The 27964-nt window shown below is 35.8% G+C and overlaps 1 protein-coding gene and 4 non-coding genes across 6 annotated transcripts; all 5 read left to right on the top strand.

The window, feature by feature from the left end:
• Nucleotides 1-51: 51 nt before the first annotated feature.
• On the top strand, nucleotides 52-22725 carry NOP58 (NOP58 ribonucleoprotein). Of its 2 annotated transcripts, XM_019726833.2 has the most exons (15): nucleotides 52-345; nucleotides 3097-3173; nucleotides 5074-5126; nucleotides 8434-8555; nucleotides 10004-10140; nucleotides 12149-12213; nucleotides 13154-13288; nucleotides 14043-14188; nucleotides 14926-15052; nucleotides 16609-16772; nucleotides 17561-17695; nucleotides 17944-18005; nucleotides 19856-19989; nucleotides 21908-22059; nucleotides 22454-22725. In XM_019726833.2, the coding sequence occupies exons 1-15, from the start codon at nucleotides 301-303 to the stop codon at nucleotides 22502-22504; spliced, it is 1605 nt and encodes a 534-aa protein (XP_019582392.2). In that variant the 5' UTR covers nucleotides 52-300; the 3' UTR covers nucleotides 22505-22725. The 2 variants fall into 2 exon arrangements, with proteins under 2 accessions (XP_019582392.2, XP_019582394.2); XM_019726835.2 differs by lacking the exons at nucleotides 52-345; nucleotides 3097-3173; nucleotides 5074-5126 and adding an exon at nucleotides 5300-5438.
• LOC141568104 (small nucleolar RNA SNORD70) lies at nucleotides 4424-4512 on the top strand. The gene has a single exon (XR_012491119.1). It is a non-coding gene; the product is annotated as a small nucleolar RNA SNORD70 (small nucleolar RNA).
• Nucleotides 5216-5300, top strand: LOC141568105 (small nucleolar RNA SNORD70). The gene has a single exon (XR_012491121.1). It is a non-coding gene; the product is annotated as a small nucleolar RNA SNORD70 (small nucleolar RNA).
• LOC141568120 (small nucleolar RNA SNORD11B) lies at nucleotides 14246-14331 on the top strand. The gene has a single exon (XR_012491139.1). It is a non-coding gene; the product is annotated as a small nucleolar RNA SNORD11B (small nucleolar RNA).
• LOC141568119 (small nucleolar RNA SNORD11) lies at nucleotides 15185-15267 on the top strand. Its single transcript, XR_012491138.1, has one exon. It is a non-coding gene; the product is annotated as a small nucleolar RNA SNORD11 (small nucleolar RNA).
• Nucleotides 22726-27964: the final 5239 nt, after the last annotated feature.

Genomic DNA, 27964 nt, shown 5'->3' on the forward strand with positions numbered 1-27964 from the left:
GCGATATTTTGGGGGTCTCCTGTGGCGGGAATTTTGCGGAAGTGACGTCCCGACGTCACCCGTCGGAAGTGACGTCGCATCCCAGAAGCGTTGGCGAAGGAGCCGCGGGTTTACACGTTCTGCACACAGTGCAGGGTGGAACGTTTAGGCAGCGCGTCTGATTCTTTGCTGCAAGGCGTGCGCGTTTTTCGCTTGGCCTGCCGCGGCCTTGCAGTCCTAGGGGAGGGCCACAAATTTGGTCTTTTTCTACACGTATAGGAGCTGGCGGCGGGCCGCGCAGCACCTTGATCCGGCCTCACCATGTTAGTGCTATTTGAAACGTCCGTCGGCTACGCCATCTTTAAGGTAGGTGGGAGATTGAGTCGTTGGAGGGGAAGGTGGGTGTTGGGCAGGCGAAGAGAAGGAAAGACCTCAGGAGAGGACGACACTGCTCAGAATAGCGTGGGTGGCGTTTATGTCCCTCAGTTCTCAAGCGGAAGGCTTTGGGCCAGGGAGGCGCGTGTTTCGGTGAACACGTGGTCCCGCCGTTTGGGGTGCCGAGTTCTGGGTTAGAGGATTTGACTCGGTTAGAAAGGTGGACAGGAACCGTATTAGATTTTACAGGTTATGCTAAGCAGTTCGGGTTTTATTTTGAGTGTTTTGAAGAATGACAAAGGTATTAGGAAGAGGAATGATCCACTTTGTGTTTTAATAAAGTTGCTGTGCTGTGTGGAGAATAGATTCCTATAGGGCAAGATAGGAATCAAGGATATTTTTGTCTTAATCTAGACAAGATAAAATTACTTGGATTAAGGTTGGTTTGAAGGGAAATATCGGGAGAATTTTAATGGTAGAACTGATGGGATTGGTTGATGGAATGTATGTGGGTTTTTGGTTTACGTAAGTGGGTGCGTGATGATAAGGAAGAGAAGAGCAACAGGTTGTTGGGTTTGAGACGGAGGCTAAAAAGTTCCAGTCGGTGCTATGTGAGGCTTGCGATGTCTATTAGACATGGAAATGCAATCGTCATTTCCAGTTTGAAGTCTAGAGGAGAAATCTGGGCTGGTAATAATCAAATTGAGTAGGTTGTTTTACTAGGGAAAGTTGAAGTTAAAGAGTTCAGCACAGAAATGTTTGAACAACGGGACATTTGAGTAGTGGGATGCTACGGAATTGACATGTTAGGAAGAATGAAGTAAGTTGAGTGCAATCCACGTGCCAGGCACTCTTCTGAGCTCTATAAATATATGAATACAGCAATGAAAAACAAATGTTTCATATATAAAGCCAAAAAAAAAGCTAGGTAAGATAAGTATAGTATGATTCTAGTTGTGAATCAAAACCTATGTCGCGTGGGTGTAGAAAGTCTGGAAAGGTACATACCAAAATGTTGATTTGATTTGGGAGAGCTTTTCACTTTTTATTCTCCAAGTTTCTCCTTTGACATTTGAAAATATATATACATTCTTGTTTTTATTTATTTTTCAATTACATTTGATACTCAGTATTGTATTAGTTTCAGGTGTGCAGCATAGTAGTTAGACATTTATATAATTTATGAAGCAATCCCCCCTGTTAACCTAGTCTCCACCTGGCACTATACATACTGTTTCCTCGAAAATAAGACCTAGCCAGACAGTCAGCTCTAATGCGTCTTTTGGAGCAAAAATTAGTATAAGACCCAGTATTATATTATATTATATTATATTATATTATATTATATTATATTATATTATAAGACTGGGTCTCATAGTAAAATAAGACCGGGTTCTATTTTTGATTTTTTTATTTTATTTTATTTTTTTTTGAGGAACCTCCATACTGCTTTTCATAGTGGCTGCACCAATTTGGCAATCCCACCATTAGTTTATGAGGGTTCCCTTTTCTCCGCATCCTCACCAGAAAGTATACTTCTATTTGCACTTATTACATTAAGTACTTGTTATTTTTAAGGAAACTAATAAAATAGTAATTAACCAAAAGCTGGCTTTGCTTATTTTTCCTCTCATTGGAGTTGTCTGTGATTGCACTATTATTCACTGATGATTTGAGTGAAGCTAATAGAATCTCTTGAAGGCAACTTGGTAGCATCTGTCAATGTAAGATTTGCATAACCTATATGATTAATTAACTCCACTTCCAGTAGTTCTATAGACATGCAATATATATGCATACAAAAATGTTTTCTGAAGGATGAGGAAAAATTATAAATAAATATTTAATAATAAGGCATAAGTGATGGTATATTCATACCCTGTAATTCTAGGTTGTTAAAACTAGAGTTACATCCATGATACAAGTGTGTAGTATGATTACTAACAGTGCATAAATAAAATCACAGAGTCAGAAAGTTTTGAAGAATATATCCCTAAGTATTAATGACTGTTTCATCGATTAAAATAGCACCTTTTTTTCCTTTGCATTTTTAATTTTCTTACTTGAGGATGTGTCTTACAATTGATCATATAGGATAGGATATCCATATTTTATGTTGACAGATGCTACCAAATTACCTTCAAGAGATTATTGGTTTCATTAAATTAAGATTGAATAAAAGTTATTTCTCTATATCCTCACCGGTACGCTATGTGATAAGTCAAATGCTCAAATATTAGGGTAGGATCAATCCTAAAATCCATATTTCTCTATATTTAACATCCCTGAAATTAGGATATCTTAAAATTGTTGACAGGTCAGTTTAATTAATAGTGTAAAATAATGATATATTTTTAAAAGTGTTCTAAAGAAAGCTTTTTGATGTTGTTTGAACGTGATCTTTTTTGAAGGGGTTAAGGTCTCCTTAAAAATGGAAAAATTTTCAAAAAAGACCAACTAGATCTGAATTTCGTCTAGCTATTAAATGTTCTATAATACTGTTTCATTATTTCAGAGAGAAAAGTAGCTTCCACCACCCTTATTTTACATGTACAATTGTACTTGAGCCAATTATTTGACCAAGAATTTGTGCTGGGTAAAAACACTGGGGCATTATTTCAGAGAGAATTACAGCTTCTACCATCTTCATTTTACATGTACAGTTGTACTTGAAGAATGTAGCTATATATACGTGCCTAAACTATCATTTAAACAAAATTAATATTTAAATATTTATTACAGGTTTTGAATGAGAAAAAACTTCAAGAGGTTGATAGTTTGTGGAAAGAATTTGAAACTCCAGAGAAAGCAAATAAAATGTAAGTCATCTTGAAACTAAGAATTTAGATGTTCTTTTTACATTTTTTCCGGATTCATATGTTATATTCATAATGTTTTGTTTTGAAATCTATTTCAGGAATAATATTGATATGAGCCTAATTAATAGGTTCCTTGTTTGGAGTATAGTTTATCCCAACTAATTTCTATTAGTTGCAGACTAAATTGGACAGCACCACAAAATTACTGTTTTGTAAGATATTTGAAAACACAAGTTGATTGTGAATTAAATATAAATTTCTGTTAAAGGTAATACTTGTCAAAAGCATGGGCTACTGATCGATTTAACTTTTAGTTTCTCTAAGTTAGTGATAGTCTAATATTTTTTTTACTTAATTTGCAGTTTATTTATGCTTTCTGACTTCTACCTCTTAGCGTCTTCCGGAGTAATAACTAGGTAGTAAATCACTAGAAGGGTATACATGAATTCCCCAAGGTCTCTGGATGAGTATAATGTTGATGCCCAACTTAAGGAATGAGTGGTGGGGGAGAGAGCTAGAGCTCACTTTCCCTCAAGGTAGATACAAGAGGGCTCTTTCACCCTCTGGGAATCACCTTTTGGAATAGCTCATTTGGTGAGTGTGATCCTAGGAAGGACCTAACTGAGCTCTTGATGCATTATGGATAATTTGTGTTATGTCCTTGGGTCATTTGATAATTCATCTGCTAGTGCTAATAAAAACTTGCAAGAATAGAAGGAAACTACTTAAGCTTGCTAAAAAGTTTTGAACCCAAAGAAGTGTCATACTAAACAATTAGAGAAACAAAATACGGAATTGCAGCATTTGTAGTGGCAAAAACCCAAAATTTTAAATAACTTAAATGTCCATGAATAATGGAATTGTTGAATAAATTGTAGTGTATCTGCAGATCTCTTGTCCTGGAGAGAGGTCCGTGATGTACTGAGAAAACCATGCTCCAGAGTTTATATAGTGTGATCCCATTTTTGCTGTGTTCTTCTACATCTATATGTGCATTTATGCAAGTACAGAGAGATAAGAACACATGCCACCTCAAAGGGTACAAATGGGAGGTGGAGTAATGCGGAATAAGATGAAATTATTACTTTTTCTTTAAATCTTTGTTGTTAAATGTGTATTTTAAGGGCCCACGGGGGTGTTCTCTGACCAGGTAAGAAAACTTAGCTTAAGATAACACTATTTTAGACAGAATTGAAGACTGGTATTCCTTTTTAAAGGGCTGTATGCTTCAACTCGCTGAGTTAACTTGATTCATTGTTGTCAATGATGTATTCTTGTTGGAACTGAAGCTAAGTGATCTCACACAAATATTCGTCACTACCACTGAGACGACAATGAATTAAATGTGTGTATTTGTTTCGATATAAAATGATGTTACCCTGCATATAGTGTATGGGGAAGAAAGGGATAAAATAAGAGTGACGGGAATGAGATCTGACAATAAACTATTGTTAATGGCATTTGTATGGGATGGGCAAATCAAATGTCGTGAGATTCCTGACCTAAGATGGACTCTTAAACCTTTTCTTAAGGCCACTTCTACTGTATGCTGTATAGTAAAAGGCGTCTCTGTCCTTGGTTTTAAGCATCAGAAGCTATCCACCTCAAGTCAGAGTGTTTCTTGTGATTTGGATGGGGTGGGTAGCAAGTCTCTCTGCTACTGTTCTATGCTTCCTTCAAAACCTAGTCTTCTCTATAATAGTCCAAACGTTATTAGCCTAACATTTAGAGAAACTGGTTCTTTTATGAAGAACATCTAATTTTTTGCCCTGATACCAATGACAGGAAAGTTTCTTTTATTGGTATATGCTTTAAAAGCAGTCTAACTCCGTTTTTTAAATTTGTGGCTTTTGCAGAAATCAGTATGCACCCATAACATTTATTTTTTCTTTAATTCTAGAGTAAAGCTAAAACATTTTGAGAAATTTCAGGATACAGCAGAAGCATTAGCAGGTAAAGTCAAAAACTACCTTTCTGTTTTTAATCTTGGCAGTTTGTTATTCTTATTAAAAAGTTTGCTTCAGTTGCCTGAGTTAACCTTATTCAATGTTGTCAATGATGCATTCTTTTTGGAACTGAATTTTAGTGATCTAACATATTCGTCACTACCACTGAGACAACATTGAGTTAGCTTTTTTCACCATAGGGCTGGTTTTTCCCCCCATGTGATGAGAGCTGAGAAGTGGTTAAGTTGATCTCCCTGTGGAATCCAACAGCATAATGCTAAAGCACAATTCAGTAAAAGCTGTTCTACAAGGGACCAAGGTAATGTGGTCAAGCACACAGCTCTGATCATTTTCATCCAAGGGTAAAGTTGAGAATAGCCAGGATTCATAGTTGAAATATTAATAAAACAGCTCATCAGGGGTGCATTTTCAGCTTATTACAAGTTTTAGGAATACTAATATAGGTTTGTGCGTGTGTGTTTTTTAATATAAAAGCAACAGGCATAGGAGTTGTTACGTAAAGGGGGCATGATTTTTAATGATTTAGAAGAATGGATGACTCATATCCTCCAACTAGTCCTTATGGTGGGATAATAGTAATAAGGTTTATTAACTAGGCTTGGCTTCAGTAGGCAGTTAGATTTTTTTTAATGTTGGGGAAAACAAGACCAGATATCAAACACTAATCATAAATTTTAAGTTGCTTAAATTCTATATCAAATCAGCCAACTACTTGGTGGTATAATTTGAAAATGAAGGGCCATATGGAAGAATATGGCTTAAAATTAGGCAAGAATTTGACAGACCCAAATAATTTTATCAGCCATAGGAGAAGGGATAGTTTTCTTGTGAAAATTAGGAATTGTATTTTATTATCAATGGGCCACCCCAACGTTGGCAAAGAGATAAGAAGGAAGACCCACCAACGGGCCAATTTTTAAAAATAGCTCTAGGTTTGCTTCATCCGTTAGTAATTAAAGCCTCATCATAGAGCCATAAAGCACAACTATCGTAATTTTTGTCTGGAGACTTAAAGGATAATTCTGTTAATCACAGCTTTAAAATTAAATATGGGTAGAATTTTGGTAAAATCCCAAGGAAGATTGTGTTACCTATTCTCCAGCTCTGGGGCTCATTGTTCACATAGACTGATTTGAACAGCTCCTAGACTTTTAAAGTGCTACAGCCCTGATCCCAAGTGGCTTCTTGAATTGCTTTTTGGTATATTTCTGACCAGTCCTTATTAAACTATTAAATGTACAAGCCTCACCTCTACCAAAACATGAAGAAGGTTTTTACTATAGCTAATGCAGCGATCATACAGTGATTGTCAGATTTTGTGCTCACCACTCCAAAACTATTTAATCCTTGAAACAATCCTGTGAGGTAGATAATAGTATCACTATTTTACAGGTGATAAAACTGAGGCTCGAGAGGTATCTCATTTTCCTACCGAGCTTTTGGTATATTCCTTAAGATAATGTAAGATAAATGAGTGAAATGCCATACCGTGTGAGAACCCTCTGACCCTCTCCCTCTGCCTCTAAGTTTATGAGGGGAGAGACAGTGTTGTTTATTGTTAAATTCTTAGATTCTAGCACATATATACATATTTTGGAGTAAATGAATGAAAGTAGGGAGCTCTGTCAATAACCCGATCATAGGCACTTCTGCGATGCCTTTTCCCATCTATTTTTTAGATGGGAAAAATTGAACGTTACCTTATTAAGAGAACAGAGTCTTTCCTGGAAATTAACTTCCTACTGCCTTTACAGGGCAATTTTGACATGATGGAACCAAAACTCAGTAGCTCAACATGCCAGAGTATGCATTTTAAATTGTATAGCCTAAGAAAGAGTCTGATGGGGTGTGATGTCAAGAATTTATATTGGTCCCAGAAGTTCAAATATGCCATTTGCATGGAGAGGTTTATTTTTACTCTTGGTCGAATTTTCAAGTTACAAGTTTTTCAAATGGCCACAGTAAAATTTGGGCTAGCCTACGTTTGGATAAGTGGGAAACTACTAGGGGCTGCTCAGCAGTGTCCAGTAGAAAAAATAAGTCAAAGAAAGACTCAGCTTCCCTTTATCCCTGTCACCGTCTCTGTGTGTACTGTCTTTTAAAAATACATGTGAACAGTAACTAACAGACTTTTTGATAAAGGGAAGATAAATGTTTGTAAATGTTAGAATAGATCTAGGGTAGAAAGTTTTACTTTTAAGAAATTTTAAATAAAGGCGAACACTAGGTTAAAGTACAAAAATAGATATGGAAGATTGAAAACTAGGAGCAGGAAGTTGAATACAAGTGTTCACTTATGAAAGATTAAGAAGTTCTAAGAAAAAATACAACTCTCAATAGAAAGGTGCGCTCTAAGGAGTCAGTGTTGTACAAAGTATACAAGGTGAAAAACCCAGCAAAAATAGCTTGAATCTTAGCTCCTTAGAGTGTGGAGACCTCTCTTGGAGCTGTGTGGTAGCCAGGCGGTCTTTGCACCTTTCATCTTCACAGATAACAGGTAAAATGGAGTTGTAATTCAGATGGATGGATATGTAGTCAGGAGGAAAGAGCAAGCACCCAGCTGATTAAATGCTTGGCCTTAGAAGTCATGACAGACTTCATTCCTGCCACACATACTTTACATTCAGCTAAAACCCAAACAAATAGAATTGTTAATCCAGGTGGGTCCAGAAAATCTTAAGTGTAGGTTGAAGAAAGGGTGAGGATTATAAGTAGATTTAGAACTTGTCCAAATGAAAACAGTCCCAAAATTGAATAGGTTGTGTTTGGTAGGAAGTTCCCTCACTGGAAGTTTACACACATAGGCCTGATGACTCTTCTGGGTCAAGGATTAGCTGAGATAAAACCCCACTCAGTTGTGCTTGCACTGCAGCAGAACCTCTAGAATGAATACACCTCTTATTACCAGATTCTTGACAGGATTTTAGGTTATTTCAGAATCCAGAGCATCAGGCCAGTCTGGGTGGGTGTTCCCCCCACCTCTCCCAATTCCCAAGTAGATTGTTTCTAACATTTTTATGATTCTAGCTCTCAGTTCATGTGGTGTAGGGATGCTGGATCTGTTTTAACTCCTGGTTCTGGAGTGGAAATCAGGGTGGCAAGATTAGATGAGATTATGAAATGTATAACTTGTAAAACATTTTTACATTTATCATTTCATTGCAGAAGTAATGTTAAATTCAGCCCTTTTGAAAGGAAATGTTTATTTTGCTTTATTTTAAAAATTTAAATAAGATCTTAAGCTCTTACAGTTAAAAATTTGAGAATTAACTCTTTTCCTTTTTCCTGAAAAGCATTCACCGCTCTGATGGAGGGCAAAATCAATAAGCAGCTGAAGAAAGTTCTGAAGAAAATAGTAAAAGAAGCCCATGAGCCCCTGGCTGTAGCTGATGCTAAACTAGGAGGAGTCATAAAGGTAAAGTTATGATTTTCTTTCATGCCTGCTAATAAGAGCTCAGCATAGTGACTGCATAGCCCAGCCTTTGTAATGAGTTGTTTATCATAAGTTCTCATACTTGATCTTTTTACCCTAGGCTAGATAATAATTGATTTCCAATGTGATTATTAGGACTAAGCATACGTATATTTATTGTAGAAAATACAAATACACCAAAAAGTGATTTAAAAAAATAGCTTTAACCTTGTCCCCCAGAGATGATCTGTTAACACTTTATGTATATCCTGCCATATTTTTATTTTAACCTCATTTTCTTTTTCCCAACATAAATGGGGTCATGACATTTCTTTTTTAGTGTAGGTGTATGTTAGGAAATTTTAGTAGGGAGTAGATTGCTAGAAATTAAACAAAGTGAAAGTGGAAGGTAAGTGGAAAAATAGGCCTCTAAATATGAAACGTAGAACAATTTGAGAGCCAGTTGTGACAGTTTTGATTTTTGATTATTGAAGTAAGGATTATATTATGTTGTAGGTTTTTTAGGTAGGAAAGCCCTAAAGCGATTTGAGGGTTTTTAAAGCCAAGATTTAAAATTTAAGAAGTTTGTTTAAATAGATTATTTCTAGTACTATCAGGTAATGTAGTTTCCTGTGATGGTGTCGATCTCTTATCTTCATCCTTTGAAGTGCCCACAAATGTTAGTTTATATTTTTCTGTTAAAAACATTAACTTTTAGTATAATAAACATACACACAGAAAACAAATTGCTGAATAGTGGGTTTGAGTATCTTTAATTTTTTTCTTTAAAAAGATCTTACACTATTAATCATATATATCCTAAGTATTTGATTCTTAAACATGATGCAATATGTACATTGTTGTGTGCCTATCATTATATGCATTTGATGAACTGGAGATTTGTATGAAAGTATTGCAGTGGGACAAAAATGCAGGTGTGGGGAACAAAATTTATTGTGTAAAAACTTAAACTGTACTTATGAAGATTTATGTATGTGTATACACATACATATCAACACGTATGTATTTGGAAGTACTTAAAGGATTCGAACAGTTATTTATCTGTAGTGAAAGGGCCTACGACCCAGAATTTCGCTTTTTATTCAGTTCCCCTTCCCTATAGTACTGTTGATTAAAATTACCTTCGTAATTTTAAAAAGAAGTTAAATGTAACAGTAAAAGATCTCTCAAACCAACAAAAAAACTAAACTACTAGGTTAAACTGTATCTCTTTACAGCTTTTGATTCATGTAGACAAGCTGTATTCCAGAAAACTTACACCAGCTTTGATTTCCACCAACAGTATATTGAGGTGTTTTCCCCACAAACACTAGAAACTGCTTTTTATGAAATTGAGAAATGGGTGTATTTAACTCAGTGCTATCTGAATATTTAATGATTACAGGAAACTTTTATTTCTTTATTTAATACAGATGTTCTTGTTTTTATAGGAAAAGCTGAATCTCAGTTGCATCCATAGTCCTCTTGTTAATGAACTTATGAGAGGAATTCGTTCACAGATGGATGGATTAATCCCTGGGGTAGAACCACGTGAAATGGCAGCTATGTGTCTTGGATTGGCACACAGGTGAGATTTAGTGAAAAATAAAATCAGCTTTTTAAATTTTAACTTGTATTTATTTGTGTTTTTCCAGGACCCATTAGCTCCAAGTCAAGTAGTTGTTTCAATCTAGTTGTGGAGGGTGCAACTCACAGCGGCCCATGTGGGGATTGAACCGGCAACTTTGTTGTTAAGAGCATCACGCTCTAGCCAACTGAGCTTACCGGCTGCCCCAAGTCAGCTTAGTTTTTAATAAACAATTATATAGCACTGTTCTAAGCATGTTATACATACTAATTTAATTCTTGTAACAATGAGTAGTAGTAGTACCCTCATTTTACAGCTTAGGAAGCTAATGCCCAAAGTCAATACAGCCAGTAAGTAAGGAGGCCAGAATTTGAACCCAGGCATTCTGACTCCATTGCCTGGACTCTAACCCTCACCATAGGCGTTTTCTACCCCTCTAATGTTGGATCCCACAATTCTTGGGCTTTCTCTCTTTTTTTTTCTCTAATCTCTGCTAAATCATTTGCTACTCCATCTACTTCGCATGTCCCCACATTTTCTCATCTGCCATGATCTCTTATAGTGAGAGAGACTTGCTTGTTTTGCTCTGATTTTTGTGGCATTTTTATAATTCAAAGAGAAGCACATTGACCTATCATATTTAATCAGAGGTCTATTAGATTAGAACAGGCATTTCTTCTATACTGTAGTTGTGTTTCTGAAAAGCTTGACGTGAAGTTGCACTAAATCAATAGCTTATGAAGAAGAAAAAATAAGGTTAAGGGTGAACTACTCAAAACCTATGCAACTTTGTAAGCAGAGCACTATCAAAAACAACCGTAGAGGGGTGGGCTAGTGGCTCAGATGGTTAGAGAGTGAACTCTGGGCAACGGGGCTGCCGGTTCGATTCCCACATGGGCCAGCGAGCTGCGCCCTCTGCAACTAGAATGAAGTCAATGAGCTGTCGCTTAGCTCCCGGGTGGCCAGATGGCTCAGTTGGTTGGGGCGCGGGCTCTCAACCACCAAGTTGCCAGTTCAACTCCTTGACTCCTGCAAGGGATGGTGGGCTGCGCCCCCTGCAACTAACAGCTGGCAACTGGACCTGAAGCTGAGCTGCGCCCTCCACAACTAAAGATCGAAAGGACAACTTGACTTGGAAAAGTCCTGGAAGTACACACTCTTCCCCAATAAAGTCCTGTTCCCCTTCCCCAATAAAGAAAAAAACCTAAAAAATGTTAATACAGTAAAAACGATGTGTTAAATTTATATTAAAAGAATACTACAGTAAACAGGTCTGTGTGAACAAAAAATATTGAGCATAGATTGACGGAGAATTAAAGCTCTGCTAACTTAGACAAGCAAAATGCATAAATGTCTGGAAGAACTTGCTAATAAGCATTTCTAAGGGAACAAATAGCTAAACTGGGTCAAGATTCAAACGTGATTAATTGGCGTGTACAACAGTGGTAGGCAATCAGATATCTCTTAAGAGGACATTTGGTTATGTGTAGATATTTTTGGTTTTCACAACTGGGTAGGATCTGCTACTAATGTACAACGGGTAGAGGGGGATATCATACAATGTACAGAATAGTCCCCCACAACAAAGACTATCAGGTCCATGATAATAGTGCCAAGATTAAGAAACCCTTGTATACGGTATTATTCCTTCACGGCTTTCTGTTTTCAAGAGTTGCAGTGCTGTATTTTTTCATACCTGCTGGTATAAAGCATTAATATGTTGCAAAAATCATCTGTGAACCAACATGACTTGCGCTACACAGCATTATCCTAATTGTCATTCATAAATTAATGTTACAGAACTATGGATTATAGCAGGACAGATTTATTATTTCTTTTTAAATGTGTATTTTCTGATCTTACTTGTTCAACTGATTTTCCTACGTAGAAAAAATTGTTTAAATGTAGCTCTAAAGGAGGAATTTGGGTAAAGAGTTTCAGATGTTACATAAATGCAATGCTCTTTATAGATGCTGTCTTAGTAATTTGTTATTTTCTGCCTTCTCAGCTTATCCCGATACAGATTGAAATTTAGTGCTGATAAAGTGGATACCATGATTGTTCAGGCAATTTGTAAGTATAGTACTGTGAAGTCTATTCTGTCTGTTCCACGTGGTTTTTTCCTACTATTAAAACTACCTTTTATAGTTCTGTCTGTTGATGAAGAGAATGGAGATTAGCTAGAACTTTTAATAAATAAATAAAGCGAAAAATGCAGAATAGAAAAAGGGAAAACTGCCCATAATTTGACTAGTTAGAATAATGTGAATTATGCTATATAAGTCAATTCATTTGTCTTGCCATGAAAAAAAAATGCTAAAACCATAAGTGGGATCTGTATTGTGTTGTGTTGTGCTTTTTTCACTTGGTTTTATAATAAGTCATTCTCCCATATCATTAAGTGATGTGTTTTGTGTGGGTTTTTTTTTTTTTTTTTTTTTTTTTTTTTATAAATATCAGTCTTAAACAATTTCCAGTTTTAAAAATCCCCTTAAATGGGGTTTCTGGGTATATACCCAAAAGAATTGAAAGCAGTTATTCACACAGATACTTATATACACCCTTGTTTATAATAGCATTAGTCACAATGGCCAAAAGGCAGAAACACCCATTAACAGATGAATGGATAAACAAAATGTGGTATATACATACAATGAAATATTCATTCTTAAAACAGAATGACAGTCTAATGCATGCTATAACATGAATGAATTTTTAAAACATGGTAAGTGCAATAAGCCACACTCAAAAGGACAAATATTGTGTGATTCCTAGAATAGGTAAATTCAGAGAAAAAGTAGAAGAGATTACTAGGGATTAGGGGGAGGTAGGAATGGGGAGGAGTTTGATGGATATAGAGCTTCAACTTATGAAAGAGTTCTAGAAATGGATAGTGGTAATGGTTGTACAACATTGTGAATGTACTTGAAGCCACTGAAATGTATACATTTAAAAATGGTTAAAGTGATAAATAAGTTCCTGTTTTTTGTTTTCTCATTGTAATCTGCTGCAGCCTTGTTGGATGACTTAGATAAAGAACTAAACAACTACATTATGCGGTGTAGAGAGTGGTATGGCTGGCATTTCCCCGAATTAGGAAAAATTATTTCAGATAATTTGACATACTGCAAGTGTTTACAGAAAGTTGGTGAGTAACTTTAAGGCATTGAAAATAATTTATTTGCATCCTAAAACATGAGTTAAAATTTTTCTTAAACTTCCCAGAATTTTTTACAATTTACATTGTTTTAGGAGTATACCTGTATCAATGTCTGTTACATTATAGAGACAAAATTAACTTAAACTTTGATTTTGATGGCCCATGCCATAGAACATGGCTCTAACTTGCTTTTTCTTAAACTGGCTTCTCACATTCATGTGAATGTGCCTCAGGGAATTCCCCATTAATAGGGACACCTATAGACTTGGGGGATATCCTGAAATATATTAATAAGAATATCAAAAGTAATATTGCTATTTATACTGTTAGTGTTATATTCTATACTAATAATGCAGTAATATTATTAGTAGAGGAACCTGACTATTATTACTGAATATAAGTTAGTTGGCTCACACTATATTATCACATTACCACCCCAACAATTCTTGGCCCAAGTTTCAATATAATCTTAACTACAAATTATCTATCACAGTATTTCATGGGGGGGTGTGTGTGTGTGTGTGTTTGTGTGTGGTTTTTTAGAGGGAGGTAGTGGGGAGAGATTTTAATCTCTATAATTAAGCATTACATAAGGAAAATTACTAGGTGAAACTTGTTCACTTTTTGTTTTGTTTAGGCACCCTTTTAATTGGCTTATCTTTACTTTTAGTTTTGACTGTTTGGTGGATTTGATATAATTTGTTGGAGTGATTTTTCTTCATCCTCTGCAAACATTCTATAGGTGATAGGAAGAATTATGCCTCGGCTCAGCTTTCTGAATTACTGCCAGAAGAAGTTGAAGCCGAAGTCAAAGCAGCTGCAGAGATATCTATGGGAACAGAGGTTTCAGAGGAAGATATTTGCAACATTCTGCATCTCTGCACTCAGGTAAACTATACACATAGGGAAACTAGTTGTGGTACCAACTCTGTAACAATCATTTTCTGGTGGCAATGATGATTTTTAAACCTATCGTTCACCTGATAAATAAATATGAGGGTGTTCAGTCACTACCTCATCTGATGCCATCTTGATTTATTAATATATACTGAAAGGGGGAAAATGTATGCTAAAGTGAAGTTATGAGTACTAGTGTATTTGTATTGTTCCATTGGCTGAATTATGAGTTACAAATTCATTAAGAGGGCAGAGAAGTATAGCTTAAGTTACACAATTCTAACACGTTTGTAGCCTGTGGTGATATTTTTATTCCTCGTTTGGAGAGAACTATACTAGAATCAGAGAGGATGACAAATGTCTACTCTTCGGAGGTTTTTTTTGGTTTTCTTTCAAAGGAAAGCACAGCTCATAGTGGCCCATGCGGGGATCAAACCAGCAACCTTGGTGCTACCAGCACCACACTCTAACCCACTGAGCTAACCAGCCACCCCTGAGGTTTTTAAAAAGAACAGTAATATTGGCTAACATTTCAGGCAGTGTATTGGGTTGTTTACATACATTATCTAATAAAATCTTCTCAACAACCCTTTTATAAGAACAGGTAAGGAATGATCAGTTTTCCCAGAGTTGCACACTGCTAGACAATAATTTAGTTTTAGACGTGAATTTTATGCTATTTTTACTCTTAATCATTTATGAGTTATTTATTTTGTTTCTTATATTAGGTGATTGAAATCTCAGAATATAGAACCCAGCTCTATGAATACCTGCAAAATCGAATGATGGCCATTGCACCCAATGTTACAGTCATGGTTGGGGAATTAGTTGGAGCACGGCTTATTGCTCATGCAGGTGATAATTTTAATGTAATTTGTAAACAAGGGTAGAGTTGAGTTGTTTTCTAACTAGCATTTTTTAAAAATCTTTAAACTACAGTTATTAAAGAAACAAGTAGATGGTATATGAGTGAGGACGGAGGACCAAGTGTTCAATGATGATTTTTATTTGTATGCCTGATTTCTTTTGGATAATGAAGGCATCTTTAGTCACTACCTCTTCTGAGACACTTGTCCATTGTCAGAAGTTTGTTGTGCTTAATTACAATAACCAGGTGAAAGTAGGAGGATGAAATCAGTTAATATTTTATAATAAAAACTCATTAAAATTTGAATAGTTTTAAAAAATCACAACAGTTGAGATAGTCATGTGCTGCTTAACGATGGGGAAATGTTTTGAGAAATGCGTTAAGCAATTTCATCATTGTGCAAACATCATAGAGATGGTATTGTCTATTATACACCTGGCTATATGGTATACTGCTGTCGTATATGTGGTCTATTGACCAAAATGTCATGTGATGCATGATTCTATATATGCTTGATTGAGAATCTGTTGCTATTGGATATACTATTTTATATTTTAATATAGTTGACATACAAAAAAAAATATTTTGAAAAAAAATGTTTTGAAAAGATTTATAATAAAACTTAATGCATGCGTATGGTGATGTAATGACAGCTGCTAAAAAATATTGTAAATTGCATACCTGCAGATACAATGAGGTACTAGTTCATTAGATTACTGGAGACATTGTAATAATTCATCACAGATCTTAACATATCTACAGCAAAGTGTTCAGAATAGCTCCTTCATTGGTCAAATATGCCATTCAGAGACCCTCAGTTGCAAAGTATGGAATTATCTAGGCTGGTTTTGTTGTCTACATCCAAAATTTCATAGGTTAGCTGAACTTATAGAAGTGAGAGATGCAGGAATAAGCAGAAATGTGTGTTTGTTGAATTTTAAACATGTATATATAATGGTTTAGTGACTGCATTAATATTGGGGGTGTTTTCTGACAGAAAATCTATGTAACAAATCTAACAAAGCAATAATGTTGTATACCTAATTAGTGTACTTAATAAGCATATTTCCTCATTCGTATCTTAACACAGGTAAGTAAAGTGTGGAGTTTATCACTTAGTTCTACTATCAAGTTGTCCTAATAAGTTTCCATTTCTTTGTATGGGTTTTTTTCATATCTAAAGCAGCAGAATATTTGATATCCAAAGTACATCTCAAAAATAAGGGCTAGATTGAGAGATGTCTGTAAATACATGTTTATATCCTGTGGTATGCTAATAGAATGTAAAATAGTAATACTTTTACTAAAATAAGTAAAATTGAATAAGCTTAATCTCCAGTTTGTCATACATATCACAAACCTTTGCTTTTGGTACTAATGGAATAATTACAAATGCTGAGGCATCAGGATTTTTAGGGAATTCCAAACTATAGAATCCTGTATTACATCAGATTTTTATTTACTCTGGTAGGTTTTGTGTTTAATGCTTGGAACTTTTCAAATACTTGAAAGTGAATGCATTGTAACTACTTTTCTTTTGAAGGTTCTCTTTTGAATTTGGCCAAACATGCAGCTTCTACAGTTCAGATTCTTGGAGCAGAAAAGGCACTCTTTAGAGCTCTAAAGTCTAGACGAGATACCCCTAAGTATGGTCTCATTTATCATGCTTCACTTGTAGGCCAGACAAGTCCCAAACACAAAGGAAAGGTGAGTTACAGTTTTCCTGAAGTAGGCCTTTTTTTCTCTCCAAACAATACATTTTCCACATGCTTTCTAGTATGCAATAAATCTTTTCTATTTTTTTCTCTTGAAATAGAGAATGATGACTTCTTTAAAAAACACTTCAAAAACTGAAAGAAATGGTTTGAAGAAAGTGTTATTGGTCCTGTTAAAGTGTTTTCTTTCAGTGTGTTAGTATTTTCCTAGAATTTATCCATTGGTGGGGTTGGGTGGGTGGCACATCAAAAGTATTCTTTGTGGCGGGAAACCAACTTAACATCAACATATATGAATTGCAAAAAAATAATAGCTCTTTGCAGTGTTGTCTCTATTTTACAAATGAGGAAACAGGCTTAAACAAATTTAGGTACTTTCACGTTTTTTTGTAGGACACAGTTGAACAAAAGACTAAAATTTCATAAAATTCAGAGCAGAGTGGTGGGAGAAATAAAGGGTTCAATAAAATAAACTGTTAATTAGCTTGAAACGGGAACTATACTTTCTCTGGATGACCTCATGGTGTAGAACTAACATCACTGAGTAGAAACTAAAGGAGGGCATTGGAAGACTAGTTTGAGCAAGTTTTAAACAATGAACTACTGAAAGATCATTTCATCTATCAAAATGATGGCAGTATAACCGGTTAGCCATTATATTGTGGCAGAGATTCGAATGTAGTATAGCTGGCTTGAGTTATGTGATTCAAAATACTTTTGTAATTCCTGATTTTAAAAAAATCCTAGAGTGAATGTTTCTAACTTTCAGTTCTCTATTAGATTTCTCGAATGTTGGCAGCCAAAACTGTTTTGGCTATCCGGTATGATGCTTTTGGTGAAGACTCCAGTTCTGCAATGGGAGTTGAAAACAGAGCCAAATTAGAGGCCAGGTTGAGGACCTTGGAAGATAGAGGGGTAAGAAACACATTCTGTCTATTGCAGAAATGTTACCTGTTAAAAATTAACTGATTATGAGTAGTTAATGTACTTACTCACTTCACCTGTTAAACAGCTTTATTTTATGATGCATTATAGTTTGACTAATACATTCTTTTTGTTCCTGCTGTTAACAATTTTCCTTATATTTACGAAGAATTGATATATTAGAGTATATACTATAAAGAAATTGTCTAGAAAATCACTAATAATTTTTCTTTTCTTAGATAAGGAAAATAAGTGGAACAGGAAAGGCATTAGCAAAAGCGGAGAAATATGAACATAAAAGGTGAGTACGTTTGGTGGGGGGTGCGGATGGGTAATTTCTGCTTATTTAAATGTTAATTGTTGACAGCAGTTTTTTTAGTATAAACCGAAGCACTGCAGTATTCCCCTAATTTTTTCTTTGCCATTTAGTTTTCTATATTCAGTTCTAGTTTTTAATCATATACACATATCATATTTTTACATTATTATAATAAGTACATATATTTGTTTTGACTTTTTTCTTAATATTTAACTTATTTCCAAATATTGATAGTAAATATTTGTCATTCATAGTTCCTATATAGTATACCATTTATCAAAAAGAAAGTTCATTCAGTGTTACTCTAACCTATGTTTTTTGAAAGGAGAGAAGTCTAAAAATGGCTAGGAGGCATGGTAGTATTCAGACCTAACCATAAAATTAAAATGAACGTTTCTAGTCGTTACCAATAAATTCTACTTAGGAATCTTGTAATCAGTGTTTTTTGGTTCCACCTCCCCCACCCCCGTTGAAGCCATTGTTTCTCAGTCTAGTTGTGTAGGACACAGCTCCCTGGCACATGCTGGTATTAAGAGCCTTGTACTCACCCCGGCTGAGACTGTCAGTCACCAGTTGACGGTCGGCCACTCACAGCAGCTCACGCTGGCCGCTGGCCGCTGGCCGCGGGCCACTGGCCGCTCGCCGCTCATGGCAGCACACGGTACCCAGAGTGCTGCCCGCAGCAGCACTCAGCAGCCTGGGGCAGCTTACCCCAACCTCCGCTGCTCTCTGCAGCCCAGCTCCAGGGAGAGCTGTTGTTCACAATCTTAGCTGTAGAGGGCACAGCTCACTGGCCCATGTGGGAATTGAACTGGCGACCTTGGTGTTAGGAGCACGGCACTCCAACCCCCTGAGCTACTAGGCGGGCCCCCATTAAGAGTTTTAATAAATTTTATGCTATAAGTGGGTGGGAAGAGTAATATATAGTAATATGGACTATGAATATATTTACATATATTTAAATATACACATTCAGAAAAATCGTTTTCTTTTATTACGGAAACAAACCATATGTATTTGGTGTGGGCATTAATGTTTTATATTTTGTGAGTTTTCTAAGTAAGTCTGATTTGTTCTTAGTTGACAAATGGTGGGTCTTTGTTTCTTAAATTATAAATGTTTTTAACTTATAGGAGTTAAAACAGTCATAAGCCTACAAGTCAGCTTAAAAAATAAGAAACAGAATATTCCTCAGCTGTTTTATACAATTTTTTAATGTTCCCATGCATTATGCTATGACTTCAAACACATGTGCTTAAAACACCAATTATGAGATTTAGTTCACGGTTTAGGCACTAGGTACTTCAATTTTATTCTTTCTGCTATGTTAAAACAAAAACAATCATTGGGTTTTAGGAATTCTATCCATATGTATCCCCGTTCCGCTGCCTCTTGGAATCTTATGATGAAGTCGCCTATATTAAACCTAATTGGGGTGTTTTAGTTTTCATTGAGTTACTTTATATTCTGAAACTTGAATTGGTTCAATTTTTACTTTCTAGTATATTCCTTTGGTATAACGAGATTTTCTCCATTTTTCCTCTATGCTGAGTATTTTTCTGTACCATAGTCATTACATTGGTTACTAAATCAGAATTCCTTTAGCTCACCACTTCTCTTGAAGTGTGATTGAGCTGCCTGGAAGATATTAATTACCTCTTTACCTTTTGGAAACTATTAGTTTTCATAAACTGCCCCAAAGTCACTAAAATGAAATAGCATTTTATTTTTATGTTTATGTGTTATCTGATGTTATTTCCTTTAAACCTTTTTAGAATTATTTTAACTGCAGACATTTGCAGGGATTTTCTAAAACTCTTTGGCTCTTTCAGTGAAGTGAAGACTTACGATCCTTCTGGTGACTCTACACTGCCAACGTGTTCTAAAAAACGTAAGATAGAACAGGTAGATAAAGAGGATGAAATAATTGAAAAGAAGGCCAAAAAAACCAAGATTAATATTAAAGGTTAGTTTGAATTTTTTAAATGTCATTTATACTCTTATTCTTTTAGTACAGACTTCGTAAGTTTTGGGTAAGAACTTGATTGTGAAACCACTCCATATTGAAAGCTAGTGCTGTTTTAATAAGCCATTGTGTTGTCTGGGGATAGTTAGGATATAATTTATCTGCCTTCACAGAGGAATGTGAGAAGCATTTCTTTGACTATGTGGGAATGCAATACATATTATACTAAATTTACCAAAATTTTAGTTTCCACGGCATGAACTGTTTTGAGAATCAGCTTAAAATAAAAGGAAAAAAGGTATGTAGTATCTAAATGAGTCACTGAAATATTTTTGTTATATAGTTAAGTGTAGAATTGATGCAGCAGTGGTTTTCTTCATTGTTTCTGTTATGTGGAATGGACTAGAGTGATCACATACTGGATAGCCTGCTATCATAGTAATAATATTTAAAAGGTGGTCTCCTGTGAACTAGGCTGTCTTGCAAAGTTGGTAAGCAAGTATTCCCATTTAGTAGCTTAACCAGTGTTGAGTGCCTACCATATAGTCTAGCAAGACAGGCATTTAAGCAATGACTGATTTAACATTTGGTTTCTAAGTAGCTCAGTGGTCAAAAGTGCACTGTCAGCAAATGTGGACTCCTGCCCTAGATGAAGAAAACATTTTTTTAACTCCTATGCTGCTATTTATTGAGCTCCCTAAACCCATTAGTAGCATTTGAAAACACCAGATTTGTGTCTTCACTTGTATATCCAGTAAGCTTTTCAAACTTAACATTCATGGATCTTTGCCACTCCCAGTCTGTTGCTCCACAATTTTCTCCATCCTATAAATGGCAATTCTGGTTACTTTGGCCTTTAACCTGAATCTTCTCTTGCAACCCAAATCTACTCTGGCAGCAGATCCTTTTAACTATACTTTGAAAGTATGTCCAGACTCTAACCACATGTCAAATCCACCACTTCTTAATGTAGTGGCTACAGTGGTCTTGTTATTCCTTAACTTGCCAACTCCTCCTTTCTCCCAAAATAACCTTAGCGTTTCTTTTTTTCTCTACCTGGAATAGTTTCCCTCAAGATACATACATCATTCACTTTCTTACCTCTTTGAGGTATTTGCCTGACTGTCCTGTCTAAACGTCACATGCATCGCCCTCCTCAGTGTTTCTCTACCTGCATTATTTTTATAGTTAACATTGACTACTATGTAAAAATATTGTGCAGTGAGTGTATCATGTACTTTTTGTCTCCCTACTCCTACTAAAATAAAAGATTCATAAGGACAGGGATTTTTCTCTCTTGTGTTTTGCTGTATCTTCAACTGTTTAGATTAGGGCATGGCATATAGTAGGTACTAAATAAGTATTTGGTCAATGAATGTTTAATGATACCTACCTATTATTGAATCCTTGTTCAAATGTGCCAAGCAGTGTGCTCTGTATTCTGCATGTGTTATCTCGTTAAATCCTAGTAATAATCCAATAAGATAGACATTACTAAATTTTACAGATGAGGAAATTGAGTTTACCTAGGTTAAATGACTTAACTCAGGGTCACAGCGCAGATTGAATAAACCCAGGACTGTTAACTCCAGAGCATAAACTCTTAATCATTTCTGATATAAATGGACTACCCAAAAAGCACTGAATTTGGAGATGAGATGAGATGATCTGCTTTAATTCTAATTTCTATGCATAGCCACATGATCATGAGAAATTTGCTTCTCTCTGAGCTTATAAATCACTTGTGAAGTTTGGCCTAGGTAAGTGTTAGAAGGACCTTTTTATATTTATAAAATTATATAATAAACATTGGATGGTTGACCAGAATGATAGGAAACAACTAAGATTCCAAGGTTTTGGGGGGGAGTGAGGTCTGGTACAATGTTAATTATTGTATTTTTACACTAATCTTATTTAGTTGAAGAAGAAGAAAAGGAAGAAGAAGAAGAAGTACTAGTGGTGGAAGAACAGGAGATATCTGTGAAGAAGAAGAAGAAAAAGGACAAGAAGAAACACATTAAGGAGGAACCGCTTTCTGAGGAAGAACCATGCACCAGCACAGCGGTTCCTGTATGTTTGTTTTTAATTACCAGTATTTTATTGCCATGGTCCAGGGTCTCCATATTTTATTCTACTCTCTATCAGAAATGAGCGAGCAGTTTCTAAAAAAATGGTTTTCTTGATGGGAAAGTAAAAATAAAACGACAGTGTTGTATTTATGTTATAAAATGCTATTTCCCAACCCTAGATCCTTACTACAAAATGTGTTTGCTTTGAGTAGGGGAGACAATATGATTTGCTACAGATCACTTTCATAAAGGTGATTTTTATATTTTAAATTTTTCATCTTTTCCCTCAAATCTGTTTTCAAGAGAAATATGTCTACGTTGCTTTTTATAAGGAAAAGTTATTACTCACCTGTACATTTACAGCTCTTTCAAAAGCACTCTTGGTTATTTTTCAGAGCCCAGAGAAAAAGAAGAAAAAGAAAAAAAAGAAAAATAATGAAGACTAATGGAAAGGAATCATAATTTAATCAACTGGATACATCATGCTAAAGATTCAGGAATATGCCAGAGATGCTCTCTAAAATAATTGAGGAAAGGTTGGATGAAAGTGACTATTCACCTATAGCTTTTCAAACCTACTCGTGTCTTGACAATGACTGTTAACTTTATTATATCATCATTTCTTAATCTTTGTTATACAAATAAAAATATTTTCTTTATATTTTAAGGCAGTTCTGTGATCTCTATGTTTTAGGTAGAGAATCTGGCCCTTTCTGTATTTAGCATTTGACAAATATTGTTTTGATAATTATATCAGAAAAGTGAGAGTTGTGAATCATTAATTTGAAAACTGGAATCTTGTTGGAATGTGTGGTGGTGAGCAATGGCTTTTGTAAGGCATTGATTAGGTGGACCAATTAAGAATCTCACTCTAATATGACTCTCTTGTCTTTTTGGGTTTTAATTTGTTCCTTTTCTCCTTTCTGCCTCTATTTATTTAAATCTGTGTTTTATGTTCAAAATTTTTAAATTAGGTGAGCAAAACTTTTTGGCATCTCTTCAGAAAGAAAAAAATTGTGTCCTAACTTTATTTACTTGCTTGCAATTCCGAAAGGTGCAAGAAACTAATTACTAAATCTAGACCCTGATTTGTTTCTAAAGTAATCTAAAAGGGACCTTTTGAAAAAGGTAATACAAACTCATAATAAAGAATGGGGGTTAAAGGGAAAAGAGTAAAACTAGGTGTAAAGTGTATGTAAACTAGGACATAGAACACCAAAGAGATCTTTATTTGTAACAGATGCCTGATTGACAGTCATATAGTCATGATAGTCACAACTTTCGTAGGACTTTCATGTGGCATCTCTGGGGGTGATGGGCATCGTGCTAAATAAAGCCCAATTCAGTGAAACATTCAAAGGGTGGAGTAGTTAGAATGATAGCTTTGAGTTCCACCTCTGCTTTTCCTGTTACCTGGGCAAGTCAGCAATCCTTGTTTCTCGTTTGTAAGTCAGAAATAATGGTCAAGTGTACTTCTCATAACAGTGGTTTGTAGAAAATGGTACAAATTTTCATAGATGTAAATACATTCCATTATTTTGATTAAATGCTGCATGAAGTACATGCAGCTACCCTTACACAAAATTGCATAATGGGGCTGTTTATTTTTCTCCCAGGAGAATGTTGTCATTTTACTCCACACAGTAGTACCCCAGCCTCTTAATTGATTTGGGACTGAACAGATTTTTATTTTTAACAATTTTTGATGAAAGTGACCTGTAGGCTGCCAAGTGCTATGTAGTCAAAGCTTTATATAAAACAAGATAGACTGAGAATACTAATTAGTAAACTACTCCTAGTCAATTTGAGTGGTCTCCTATAGGCCTCCTATCAGCTTTAAGTGCTGAAGTCTTAACTGTTTAAAACACTAACCAAGAGGTGAGTTCTTGTTCTTTGTATTAAAATGAAGCACTTGTTTTATTGAAGAGCCTTGGGAACTTAGACTAAATTGGGAAGCTCAGGTGAATTTTGTATATAGTTTTGATAAGCAAATTTGAAGAATTTTCTTGTGACAGCCACATAAACCTCTGCTTAAAAATTGATTCTTCATTGCACTCCACCCCCTTCTCTTAGAAACTGTAAATTTATATTTTCTGGTTTAAACTAACTTCTATATCACTCCACTGTCTTCTGGGTTCTCAGTATGCTTATCAAGACCTTGGCTGAGCTGCCCTCTCCAGAGCTCCAACCTTAGAACACGTTCTGCTGTTCTCTGTCCAATAAGAGTTTTCAATCCATTTGTTGCTTCTTGAAGGCCATCTTTTAAAACTTGGCTCTGGTTCATCCTCTGTCCTCAGCTGTAGCTCTGATTCTGAAAACTGCAAGCTACTCTATGTTGGAACATTTTTTAATACCTGAAAATTGGAATCTTGTTGGAATGTGTGGTGGTGAGCATATGGATGTTCATTGTACTTTCTCTTTTTCTTTTCTGTATGCTTGAAAATGATCATAATTAAAAGTCTTATTTTTTAAAGCAATAACATGCTATTTATTTGCTTTAATTCTGAGTTCTTTATCTCTGAAAAGTTCTGTGTTTGATCTGTATAACATTCTTGGTCAGCAAGCACTTGGGACAACCACTAGGGGCCAGACACTTGTTAGCCAGGAGAACTCAACAAAGCAGAAGATGCATCAGCTGCTGCCCTCGGGGCATTCACAAAGGGAGCCTCAAACCCTCCGGATAAAGAAGGTCATGTATTCATTTAAGTTCTTGTTGGAAGAGGGGGGAATGCAGAGAAGCAAAAAGTAAAGTTCTCAATATAAGATGAAAAATATGGAAATTTTGAAAAGAAAAGCTACAAAGTAGAGTTTGAGTTTATGGAAAAGAAATCATTCCCTTCCTCTACTGTTGAGAAGAAACTATAAAGTAGAAAACAGCAGGAGAAACCTACCCCTCGGCAGGTAATAGAGTTGCAAGTATAGCTGCTTCCCATTGATCCCCATGTCCCTGCCCTGAAACTTCCTTTGAGCTTCAGCAATTTGGGACTCATCTGGAGAGCTGAGCTGTGCCATAGCCGTGTAGGGAAGCCGTTCTGTGACCTCAAAACTCCTGCCTTCTAACCTGAGCCAAGAAGCAGACAAGGCCTTGGTTTCTAGCAAGGGTAAATGTGCCCGACTCCAGGAAGAGTTGGTCAGACAACAAATGCATCTATTTATATCCTATAATCTGCTGGGCCAGCAACATGCTAATAACCAGCTGGGCATGATGGAGAGGCCACAAGCTGTCAGAATAGGAAGATCGCTGTACTAGTGGTCAGAGAAAATATGCACAGGAAAGTGCTGCATTAGCCAAAAAGCACTGTATAAATTAGTATCCTCACTGCTATGAGCTGATTTCACCACTCACTGTACTAATTCATGTCCTTGGACTAGTAAACGTGCCCTCTCTGGCCCTCAGTTTCTTCATCTATAAAATGGAAACCTTTCATCCCAGTAAACTAATTAAAAAATAATTTAAAAGTGGAAATCTTCATCAGGCACTTGGAAACTTAGATGACTTACACGCAAAATTCCTTGTAAATTGAACAAATGTATTACTCAAAATCTTAAAAATGAAGACCCCCCTAAATGGGCAAAAAAAAAAAAAAATGAAGATCCCTGAGTTATGTATGCCAAGGGAGAGAGAAGTCGGTGGGAGAGATGAGAGAACCTGTGGCAGCCACCAACTAGCCATTTACCAAACCCATTTCTCTAGTCACTGGGCGTACAGCTGGACTATTCCTCAGCCTTCCTTGCTGTTAGGTGTGGCTATGTGACTGAGTTCCAGCGGATGGTACTGGTGGTGATGTACATCACCTGGAGGCCTGGTCCATAAAAATCTCCCGCTGCAGTCTTTAATGCCCTATTCCATGCCCCGCGCCCCATCCCCCAACACCCAGCTTGATGCAGACAGTAACCTTGGGAGCCAGGTATGAAGATCGAGAAGCTATAAGGTAAAAAACCTGTAGCTCTGAATAACCACCAGTGGTTTGGAGGACAGCTACCCACTGATCAGGAACATTCATTTGGAACTTTATAGACAGAAGAAATGAACTTATGTTTGGGTCATTATATTAGCTTGAAACATGAAATTGCTGATACTTAACTTTTTGCCCTATAGATGATTCAACCTACTATTTTTGATTTGTTTCAGCAGTTGCTGTAACTTTAAACCACCTTAGGATGTCTTTCTCAACAGCACGTTTTCAAAGATGAAAAGGGAAATGAGGATTGTTGAGTTTGTGGATCAGAGATTGTAACTGCCTGTCTTTGGTCCAACATAGTTTTAGAAAGTTGAATTCATTGCTGAATCTAAAATTCTTGTCATGCATTTCAAAATGTTTTTTTTCTGCCATTTGTTTTTTGACCTTCAGAATCAATGTGGCAAGGAAAAAACTAAAACCAAACTACACAAGGCCAAAAGAACAAAATCTCTTTAATAAACAAAGAATTAAGCTGTTTAGGTCTTAAAAGGTAGACAGTAAAATTTATAGTTATGGGGTGAGGATTTCCCTCTAAAATGAAATTCAGAAAACAAAAGATTGGTAAAGTTGACCACATAAAAATTTGTATGGCAAAAACAGTCAAAATGTGACAAGGAGATGGTTTCTTTAATATGTAAAGAGGTTAACGAAAAAGATGTTCAAAATGCAAATAACAGGTAATCCCAGAAAGAGTGTACCAATAATTACAAGAAAAGGTATATCCTATCAAATTACCAAAGTTAAATTGTAACAGTAATACCCAGTGTTGGCCAGAGTATAGGAAAACATTATACGTGGTAGTATAAACTGGTAGCTTTTTGGAAAGCATTTTACTAATAGCTATTAATAGTAAAAATGCTAATCAAGCAGTGATACTGCTAGTTTAATGTACAAATTTAGTCACATGTCACTAAGATGTAGGTACAAGGATGTTCATTATAGCATTGTTCATAATAGTAACACACCAGAAACAACCACAATATCCCATAAATAGGGGTTAGTAAATAATCATGTCCAAAAACTGCAGCCATTAAAATATAGAAAGGTCTCTTAGATACACTATTTTGTGGAAAAAAATGAAGTGCAGAACAGTGTGAAACCATTTACATAAAATTTTAGAAAATATACATGTAATTTTTTTTCCCCACTGAACCCATATACAAGGAACTATCAACAGTTGCCACCTTTGGAGAGGGATTGGAGATTTGGGGATCAGAGGATAGGGAGGAAGACTTGCTTTTTCTTTTCTGTATTTCATTTTTTTTAAAACCATGTGTATTATTTTTCATGTTTTTATTTTTTTAATGTAAAACTATAGTCAAAATGAAGCTATAGTCAAAAACTACCACAATATATGTTTTATCTTAAGCTATGATACTATGTTTTATCTTTTGTTTCCCTGCAGAGATCACGAGTGGTATATATTTTTTGTTAGCTTTGTCGTTCACCAGTGTAATCAAGCCTTTTCCAGTAAAGAACAAAGTGGGAAGTATAAAATATAACTGAACAAATTACTTGCAATTTATCAGTTCCCCACACATGCCCTGCCTTAGTGCCCAGTTACTCCTCACTATGCTTTAGGCTGAGAAATCACCCCATAGTTTTGAAGGTATTGTAGGGGTTGAGAGTGGGTCTCCCCAGAATGTGCCACCCTGGCATGCTGATTATTTTAAGCTGAAAACAAAGCTCAACAAAAAAAAAAAGTGTTTCCTCCCGTATAATCTGTCTGAAGAGATTCAGTTAGAAAAACCTGCTTCAGGAAGGGAACTGTAGCATATTCACCTTAGCATATATGAATTAGGCAAAAATCTGTTTGCTAGGTTCACCTTTGTGTTCCATTGTTTCTTTTTTTTTTAAGATTTTATTGGGGGAAGGGGAACAGGACTTTATTGGGGAACAATGGTCAAATTGTTGTCCTTTCAGTCTTAGTTGTGGGGGGTTCTG

This window comes from Rhinolophus sinicus, linkage group LG01, assembly GCF_036562045.2.
Source record: "Rhinolophus sinicus isolate RSC01 linkage group LG01, ASM3656204v1, whole genome shotgun sequence".
NCBI lineage: Eukaryota > Metazoa > Chordata > Mammalia > Chiroptera > Rhinolophidae > Rhinolophus > Rhinolophus sinicus.